Raw genomic sequence first — 10,223 nt, 5'->3', positions numbered from 1 at the left:
GAATATACAAGACTTCGATTAACATAAGTACAATTTCAAATTCTAATTGAGAGAGTACTTCAGTTATCAATACTGGCCCCTTCCTATTTATTGTAGGCCTATATGTGCTGATTTGCATTATCAAGCTATCTGACCAGATGGAGCTGGAGTAAAAAGAGGGGTAACTACCTGGGGTAAAGTTCACAGTTCGTGACGCGTCGCGCTGAGTAATACCTTGGCTCCATGCCATTATTCAAATAATGACGCGTCAAAGTTGCCTACGCTTACTGGTCTACGTGGCATGCCACAAGTGTTTGGCAATTGGAGTTTATTATTCGGTGATATAGTGTAGTGATGACTGTGATCGATAATATACCCTCTCTTATCCTTCAAGGCACTGTGCGTAATAATGTGGCCAATTTGATCACTGTGCGCTAAAGCGCATGTGCCATGCTATCCGCCGTCTTTCTCTTTTTTTGTGTTTGTGTGTGTGTGTGTGTGTCCTGTCAGAGAGAGTCAGAGACAGTGCTGTCATTTCCTTGATGCGCTCATTGGTGTGTCCCTATAACGTGTCACAACTTTTGGTGGATTACCCCAGTTATGTGAAGCATCATTAGTTGTTGAAGTACCACTCACGCTCTCTCATCCTTGTCTTCGAGGTAACCACCTGCAGGAACAAGGTCCCTCTGACTAGAACAGTTCAGGAACTTGATGAATGCAAATAGATCAGCATCCAAAGGAACTCGTGGAACAACATTTTCAAACATGCTCTGTTTAATATTATCGGTTCTTACACTTGCGCCTGCCTCTAAAATGCATAGTATCCATGTGTCTAGAGAGCCCACCAACATGCTATTCTCTTCTTCCACATTTCTAATGTTTTCATTGATGACGTCTCTGCTGGTGAAGGAACTGGAGGCTGCGACCACCGCAGCTACAACGCCTGGTTGCGCGTCTTGTGGCATTCCGCCGATGGAGAAGGATTCGGAGCAGAGGCTCCTGGTTGAGATCGCCAAGCAACAGATCTTGAACAAGCTGCACCTGAAAGAGAGACCGAACATCACCTCGACTGTGCCCCGCGCTGCGCTTATCACGGCTCTCCGCAAACTGCACGCGGGGCGAGTCAGACCGGACGGCACCATTGAACTTGAAATGAAGATCAATGATACAAAAGATCAGGGATATGAAATGGTGAGCTTCGCAGAAATTGGTAAGTTAAGTTATTTTGAACATTATAGTGTAGCCTCCACTAGTGTCACTATTGTTTACTTTCTTATGGACTTTATTGGGCGTTTGGTTATTACCTCCGATGTAGACTACTGACTGAATCGAAAGCGCTTTTGGAAAAATGGAAATAAGCCATGTCAATTAAAATACTGAGCTCAGACATTTACATTGAAACCCTGACTTGAGATAACTGGGGAATATCAAGGTAGGCCTACAGATGTCTAATCTTAACTTGATCACTATTTTGTTGGCAATCATTTTCCAGATGCGTCAGGAAATTCAAATGAACTTCGTGATTCAACCTGGTCTCAGAATATTTTGTATTATTCTGTACTTACATTGAAGACCCTCAATTTAGTTTAATATGCTACCGTTCTTATTGTATTTGTTAATCAGATGGCCATCCTATCCATGCTAGATTACAGAGATGTAATTTATACATCGGCAGGTAAGGGTGCTCTCGAGCTGCTAGATGTTCTTTAATATTCCGCCATCAGATTTGCCACCAATGCTCATTAAAGGACACATCACTGCACTCTATACACCTCTGTAAACTCTGTATTTTAGTTTTTTATGTTATTTTTTACCTTTATTTAACCATGTAGGCCAGTTGAGAACAAGTTCTCATTTACAACTGCGAGATAAAGCATAGCAATGCGACAAAAACAACAACAACACAGAGTTACACGAACAAATGTACAGTCAATAACACAAACGAAAAATAGAAAGATCTATGTGCAAGTAGAGATACTGGGGTGCAAAAGAGCAAGAGGGTAAGTAATAATGTGGGGACGAGGTAGTCGGGTGTGCTATTTACAGATTGGCTGTGTACAGGTACAGTGATCGGTATGCTGCTCTGACAGCTGACGCTGAAAGTCAGAGTGGGAGATATAAGTCTCCAGCTTCAGTGATTTTTGCAATTCGTTCCAGTCATTGGCAGCAGAGAACTGGAAGGAAAGGCAGCCAAAGGAAGTGTTGGCTTTGGGGATGACCAGTGCAATATACCTGCTGGAGCACGTGCTACGAGTGGGTGCTGCTATGGTGACCAGTGAGCTGAGATAAGGCAGGGCTTAATGTGAGTCTACAGAGTTTACAGTCTAACCAGACACCTAGGTATTTGTAGTTGTCCACATATTCTAGGTCAGAACCGTCCAGAGTAGTGATGCTAGTCGGGCGGGCGGGTGCCGGCAGTGATCGGTTGAAAAGCACGCATTTCGTTTTACTAGCATTTAAAAGCAGTTGGAGGCCACGGAAGGTGTGTTGTGTGGCGTTAAAGCTCATTTGGAGGTTTGTTAGCACAGCGTCCAAAGAAGGGCCAGATGTGTACAGAATGGTGTCGTCTGCGTAGAGGTGGATCAGAGAATCACCAGCAGCAAGAGCGACATCATTGATGTATACAGAGAAAAGAGTCGGCCTGAGAATTGAGCCCTGTGGCACCCCCATAGAGACTGCCAGATGTCCGGACAACAGACCCTCCGATTTGACACACTGAACTCTATCAGAGAAGTAGTTGGTGAACCAGGCCAGGCAGTCATTTGAGAAGCCAAGGCTATTGAGTCTGCCGATAGGAATGTGGTGATTGACAGAGTCGAAAGCCTTTGCCAGGTCGATGAAGACGGCTGCACAGTACTGTCTTTTATCGATGGCGGTTATGATATCGTTTAGGACCTTGAGCGTGGCTGAGGTGCACCCATGACCAGCTCGGAAACCAGATTGCATAGCGGAAAAGGTACGGTGGGATTCGAAATGGTCGGTGATCTGTTTATTAACTTGGCTTTCGAAGATTTTAGAAAGGCAAGCAGGATGGATATAGGTCTATAACAGTTTGGGTCTAAGGTGTCTCCCCCTTTGAAGAGGGGGATGACCGCCGCAGCTTTCCAATCTTTGGGGATCTCAGAAGTTATGAAAGAGAGGTTGAGTAGGTTAGTAATAGGGTTTGCAACAATTTCGGCGGAAAACTTTAGAAAGAGAGAGTCCAGATTGTCTAGCCCAGCTGATTTGTAGGGATTCAGATTTTGCCGCTCTCTCAGAACATCAGCTGTTCGGATTTGGGTGAAGGAGAAGCGGGGGGGGGGGGGGGGTTGGGAAAGTTGCTGCAGGGGGTGATGAGGTGTTGGCCGGGGTAGGGGTAGCCAGGTGGAAAGCATGGCCAGCCGTGGAAAAAATGCTTATTGAAATGATCGATTATCATAGATTTATCGGTGGTGACAGTGTTTCCTAGCCTCAGTGCAGTGGACAGCTGGGAAGAGGTGCTCTCATTCTCCATGGACTTTACAGTGTCCCAAAACTTTTTGGAATTAGTGCTACTGGAGGCAAATTTCTGTTTGAAAAAGCTAGCCTTAGCTTTCCTAACTGACTGAGTATATTGGTTCTTGACTTCCCTGAAGAGTTGCATATCGAGGTGGCTATTCGATGCTAATGCAAAACGCCACAGGATGTTTTTGTGCTGGTCAAGGGCAGTCAAGTCTGGGGTGAACCAAGGGCTATATCTGTTCTTAGGTCTACATTTTTTGAAAGGGGCATGCTTATTTAAGAGCAACCAGGCATCCTCTACTGACGGAATGAGGTCAATATCTTTCCAGGATACCCGGGCCAGGTTGGTTAGAAAGGCCTGCCCGCTGAAGTGTTTTAGGGAGTGTTTGACAGTGATGAGGGGTGGTCGTTTGTCCGCGGATCCATTACGCACGCAGGCAATGATGCAGTGGTCGTTGAGATCCTGGTTGAAGACAACAGATGTGTATTTAGAGGGCAAGTTGGTCAGGATGATATCTAAGAGGGTGTCCATGGTTACGAATTTAGGGTTGTACCTGGTAGGTTCCTTGATAATTTGTGTGAGATTGAGGGCATCTGTGTGAGATTGAGGGCATCTATCTTAGATTGTAGGATGGCCGGGGTGTTAAGCAAGTCCCAGTTTAGGTCACCTAACAGTACGAACTCTGAAGATAGATGGGGGGCGATCAATTCACATATGGTGTACAGGGCACAGCTGGGGGCTGACGGGGGTCTGTAACAGTTCCTTCTTATCGGAAAATGACCATCGGTTTCTTGTTTACCTCCTTGACCAAAGCCCTTCTCCACCGATTGCTTAATTTGACCGTGCGGCCAGCTCTAGGTGGTTCCAAACGTAATCTATTTAAGAATGGAGGCCACTGTGTTCTTGGGGAACTTCAATGCTGCAGATATTTTTTGGTACCCTTCTCCAGATCTGTTCCTCGACACAATCCTGTCGTCTCAGAGCTCTACGGACAATTATTTCAACCTCATAGCTTGATTTTTGCTCTTACATGCACTGTCAACTGTGGGACCTTATATAGACAGGTGTCTGCCTTTTCAAATCATGTCCAATCAATTGAATTTACCCCAGGTGGACTCCAATCAAGTAGAAACATCTCAAGGATGATCAATGGAAACAGGATGCACCTGAGCTCAATTTCTACATTTCTAAAAACCTGTTTTCGCTTTGTCATTATTGGGTATTGTGTGTAGATTGAAGATTTGTATTTATTTAATCAATTTTAGAATAAACGTAAGAAAATGAACAAAGACAAGGGGTCTGAATACTTTGCACTGTATATGGTAGTCGAGACATTGGAATAATTTAACGATTTCAATAGCGTTAATGAAAATGAATTTCACTATATAATTTAATGTACATGGGATGGTGAATGCATACTAAAATGATTTACACCAAGTGTGATGTTTAATTGTTACACGTGTTACAGCAGTCAAACAATCAATACCGAAATGTCACTTTCAATCATGTTACTAATATGCAAATCAAACACATTTCACCATGGAATTCATTTTAAGTTAAAAGTAGATTTTTTTTTGCATTTTAGCTAACCCTAAACGTAACCCTAACCGTCCTAACCTGCTACATAAAGTACATTTTTGACAAAAGCTGTATCCCTTCTAGACAAAACTGGATTTACCCTCCTACTTCCGAACCTGTTCTTTCCACTTTGAAGGGTATTTTCTTTTCTTGCCTGGCCCATTTTCCTCCCTCTCGGTTGCCGCTACAAGCTGTAAATAAAAAGCCCCCCCCCCAAAAAAGTATTTCTAGTATATGGCACAAAAAGCTGACCCGTTGATCTAGTTTACATTAGCTAGCTACATTGTTGACACTGCAGCTAGCTATCTTAGCCAGCTTGGCAACCTAATGTGATAGCTAGTTATCTATTGCCACACACATCCGATTAATCTGTTCACTCTTTATGCCAATGACAAGTTGGCTAGTTGGCCAACAAACAGATCATATGGTGAGCTAAAAACAGGTGATTGAACTTTGTCAGATTGTGGATTAGCCAAAGACAGTTATCTAGTCCTCGAAACACAATTTCAACAGCAGACATATATCTTATAAATACTTATCTTACTCCAAGAAATCTATAATACACATGACAGTGACGATATAGTAATATAAATCTATGTAACTGAAGTTATTTGGTATAATTTGGTATAAATAATGTAACAGAGTGAAAAGTAAGTTGCTTCATTCAGAAATTACTTGAGTCAAAGTACAGCCTACAGAGAGTAACTTGAAAAGTACTAGTTCCTTAAATTTAAAGGGCAGTAGTGGGCCAGATTTGAAGCCATGCCTATTCTGGCATATGTGTGCCATTGTCAGTGGCTGTACCCGCTGGACCTGAGATAACCATGAATTTATTTCGCTTATTGCTTGCCTTCAATATATAATAAAACAATTTATCTAAAAAAACAGTGTTTCCCTAATGAAAAATACATCTTCCCCCTACAAACATTGGCAATTTATTATATTCCACGTAAGAATTCACACGAGACCTGCTGTAGCCTGCACGTAGCCTACATAGGCTACTTAAACTGACACCCAGTGAACCTGCAGTCTAAGTTCTTGTATTGGCTCCAAACACTGCTTCCAGCTGCCCCCTGGCGGCAATTCTAAATATGAAATCTTCATTAAAATCCTCCAGGATTATTTTCCTCCTGCGATGAAATATTAAGATCCGACATCTGTACCTCGGGCTATAGCTCATGTCATTCTATTTGACCACATTCCAATTGAAACTATTCATGATTTGATTTCAATTTTGAACCTGGATGACGTAACATAGTAAGGTAAATCCAGGACACTTCAATTAGTGTGAAATGTTACAGATTTTGAGATTGTATCTTTGCTTAAATAAATAACATGCTGTAACTTTGTGATGTGAACTTATATGAAAAATATTGCCATCACTTAGAACTACCCTGAAAGACTGTTATAGGGTTACAGCAGGGCTGTCAAACTCATTCTACGGATGGCTGAGTGTCTGCAGGCTTTAGTTTTTTCCTTTCAATTAAGCCCTAGACAACCAGGTGTGAGGAGTTCCTTACTAATTAGTGACCTTAATTCATCAATCAAGTACAAGGGAGGAGCGAAAACCCCAGACACTCAGCCCTCCATGGAATGAGTTTGACATGTGGTTTACAGTTTATAAATTATATATACACCTACAGGTACACTGTTTATTGTGATAAAATGACAAACCAATCCTCACACTCTGTATCTTCTCTCTGTGAACTAGATGAGATGGACACTACTGGTGCTCAGCCACGCCTCACCTTCCAGTTCCTGCAGGAGCAAGGCCACAGCATTCAGGTGCTCCAGTCAGCCCTGTGGCTGTACGTCCGCTCCTCTGACGCCCCTAACTCGGGGCCCCGCCCCACCGTCACAGCCCACATCTACCTCTCCGGGCCTGGGGAAAGCTGCTCTAACCGCACCCTCCTCCTAGAGAAGATCCTGGATGTGCAGAAGAGCAACTGGTACACCTTCCCCATTACACACACCCTGCAAGCGTTCATGGACGGGGGCCAGCGGCTGCTACAGCTGGAAGTCACCTGCACAGAGACTGGGGTAGGCGGAGAGAATGGCGTTAGCCAGAACCTTTGTGAGCTGGGTAAGACCATGGACATGGCCCACCAGCCTTTCATGGTGGCCCAGGTGCGGCTCCGCGAGGACCACAAACACGTCCTCCAGAAGAGGTCCCTGCAGTGCGGAGATGATGTTACGGTCTGCTGCAAGAAGGACTTCTACGTCAAGTTCAAGGATATCCAGTGGCAGGACTGGATCATAGCTCCAGAAGGGTACCACATGAATTACTGTATGGGCCAGTGTCCCCAGGCCCTGGCTGGGTCTCCAGGCATCGCGTCTTCCTTCCACGCTACAGTCTTCAGCCAGCTCAAAGCCAATGGCATCAACACCGCAGTGTCTTCCTGCTGTGTGCCCATCCAGCGCAGGCCTCTGTCTATGGTCTACTTCAACTCACAGCACAGCATCGTCAAGACCGACGTCCCTGACATGATCGTAGAGTCCTGCGGCTGTACGTAAAGAAAGAGAAGAAAGAGAAAGACAAGACATTCAGCTAGTTATGCTTTTAGTCTGAGAAGACTAGATTGAATGTGTCACCCATGCACAGACAGATGCAAACACATGCACAGACAGATGCAAACACATACACAGACAGATGCAAACACATGCACAGACAGATGCAAACACATACACAGACAGATGCAAACACATACACAGACAGATGCAAACACATACACAGACAGATGCAAACACATGCACAGACAGATGCAAACACATACACAGACAGATGCAAACACATGCACAGACAGATGCAAACACATACGCAGACAGATGCAAACACATGCACAGACAGATGCAAACACATGCACAGACAGATGCAAACACATACGCAGACAGATGCAAACACATGCACAGACAGATGCAAACACATGCACAGACAGATGCAAACACATGCACAGACAGATGCAAACACATACATGCATACTTCACGATCATGCCGTATAGAATTTAAGATGTTCCGTCTTCATCAATTCGATAGAGGGTTTTTGAACGCCAATTGGGAATAGTACTGAGTGCTCAAAGGGTTTGTTTAGTCAATTGGTCATACACAGAGAGAGATTCATATATCGCCTTCATTCCTTTTTTTAATTTACTGTAAAACAATGAGCTGTTATTATCGTATTTCCTTTTACACCTAGTTTTTTTGTTTTACTGATGAGCGTGAGGTGAGCTAAGAAAGACACAGTAAGATTTATGCAGTCAGTGCCTGGACCTAAGGGAAATGGAGTAGAGCTTACTCTTTTTCTTTGTTTCTAAAAAGATGTGTGTTGCATCGACAAGTTTCACACATATCCCACGTGCACATCTGACTGAGAATGCCCATCGTAATACAGTGAAATTGTATACACTAGTATAAACCAAAAAAAAATCTTAATTTGAAAGTTGTCTAATTCCTTCGAGTCCATTCCAAGTATAGTTACATACATTGCAGAGCATTTGGACTTCCCCACTGTTTTGTCGTTTAGAAATTGGGTGTTCTGATTCTGAATTCTAGACTTTCTTGAGATCCCATAGAGGAGCTACGTTCTCGAGACTCGTGCAATCGCACTCATGCAATTCTGATGCTTTATACAACACAAGACAGCAGTGAAAGCTTTAAAATGAATCGGGAATAGATCTCACTCCTGGGAAACCACCCAGACAGGAGCAGATATCTGCGGTGGATAGGTTAAAAATGGTTTCATCAGCATCTGCACTGTATTATTTGCTCAGATAGTCAGTTAGGCAACAGTCTGGCTTTGACGGCATGAACTCACGGTTACTAGTCAGCTGTACAAGCAAACATTTAGCTATTGCCACAGTGGCAGGCAACGTGAAGGTCCACGAAACACGCAGGTCAACAAGCATGTGCATGCTCCAAGGCACATCGGAGTTTGCATTTTCCAAAATCTAAAGTTTAGGGCTGATGTAAATTAGATGAATCCATTCAAGCAAATAAAGTATCTGTCTATCTTTGTTTTCGTGCTATAATGTTTACACTAAATGGGTATAATGTGTGTGTGTGTGTGATAAGTTTAAAGCTGAAACCTCTTTGCTGTTTTCTTAATGGTGTGCATCTTGTGTGTGGTTGGCAGTAACAGTGTATACTGTACTGTAAACTTTCCTACCCTACCCTGGACTATGGAGCAAAAGTCCCCATATTGCATTGCAGTATGATATGCTAACATTGCCCTCAGGATCCTATAGCAAACACTTCCTGGTTACCTGGCTCTTAGAACATTAGAATAATAGAACATTATATTGTTTTTCTGCAAGCACTTCCTGTCCTCCTGTCCTAGAGCTTAATGTATGTCACATTGAGGAGCCATCCTTCCATAGGGAACATGTACTGCAGTCTGGAATGTACCATGATGATAACTAATACCGTTGATTGTGAGACCAAAAAAGTGAAAGTTTTTCCAAACAGAAAGCCTCACATGACTTTCATGATTGGCAATGATTTCTTCATGAGCACTTTATCGGCTTACTGTATATTTATGAGATTCTGCAACGGGTTGTTCTCTACTGCCATTTCCTATTTTTGGTACTCAGTCACTGCATGTTAAAAGCAATGGCAAAAATATTGTTATCAGGTTATTTTCGTAAGCCCTTGCTTTATGGACAGTATGTGTGGCCCTTGATATAACTTCATATTGTATCTGTTGTAAACAGAATTTCTCTATACTGTAACTGGATAATGACACCAGCATTTTGATTGAATATCAATTCCAGTAGATTCTATTGTCTTTTTATTTTTACATGATATGTTGAATAATTTGTATTAATAAATGTTATTTTTTTATGTGTCTAATGTACTGTATTCCATAATTCTATTGAAAATGTATTTTAAACAACACAAATAAATATTTTTGACTTGACACTGATGACGTTTTTGATTTCTCAAGGAGTTGCACTTCCTGTTTTACCAGAAAGAAAATGCTTACAAAGAACAACACAACTCTGCAACTTAAGGGGGAAATTCATTTTTTTTCACATGTGGACTTATTTTCACTCTTTCTGTCCTTGCAGTTTTTATTTTTTATTTTGTTTTGTTACAAAGAAAATGTGTTGTCCATATTATGAAAATGTTTAAAGCATGTTAGAAAACACCAACTCTGAACTCATATTTCATCAGAATCCCATTCTGAAT

At 42.5% G+C, this 10,223-nt stretch overlaps 1 protein-coding gene across 1 annotated transcript; it reads left to right on the top strand.

Annotated features, from left to right (window-relative positions):
- Positions 1 to 334: 334 nt before the first annotated feature.
- Positions 335 to 9,951, top strand: LOC129814842 (inhibin beta B chain-like). The gene is made up of 2 exons (XM_055867918.1): positions 335 to 1,189; positions 6,750 to 9,951. The coding sequence occupies exons 1-2, from the start codon at positions 691 to 693 to the stop codon at positions 7,550 to 7,552; spliced, it is 1,302 nt and encodes a 433-aa protein (XP_055723893.1). The 5' UTR covers positions 335 to 690; the 3' UTR covers positions 7,553 to 9,951.
- Positions 9,952 to 10,223: the final 272 nt, after the last annotated feature.

Source organism: Salvelinus fontinalis, chromosome 18 (genome assembly GCF_029448725.1).
Source record: "Salvelinus fontinalis isolate EN_2023a chromosome 18, ASM2944872v1, whole genome shotgun sequence".
Taxonomy (NCBI): domain Eukaryota; kingdom Metazoa; phylum Chordata; class Actinopteri; order Salmoniformes; family Salmonidae; genus Salvelinus; species Salvelinus fontinalis.
The sequence above is the reverse complement of the archived record's forward strand: the minus strand, read 5'-3'. Positions and strand labels throughout refer to the sequence as shown.

Bases quoted from the DNA above. Each gene is read 5' to 3' on its own strand.
- LOC129814842 (XM_055867918.1), top strand. From the start codon at position 691: ATGAATGCAAATAGATCAGCATCCAAAGGAACTCGTGGAACAACATTT. The intron at 1,190-6,749 runs GTAAGTTAAGTT...TCTGTGAACTAG, and splicing joins GGTGAGCTTCGCAGAAATTG to ATGAGATGGACACTACTGGT.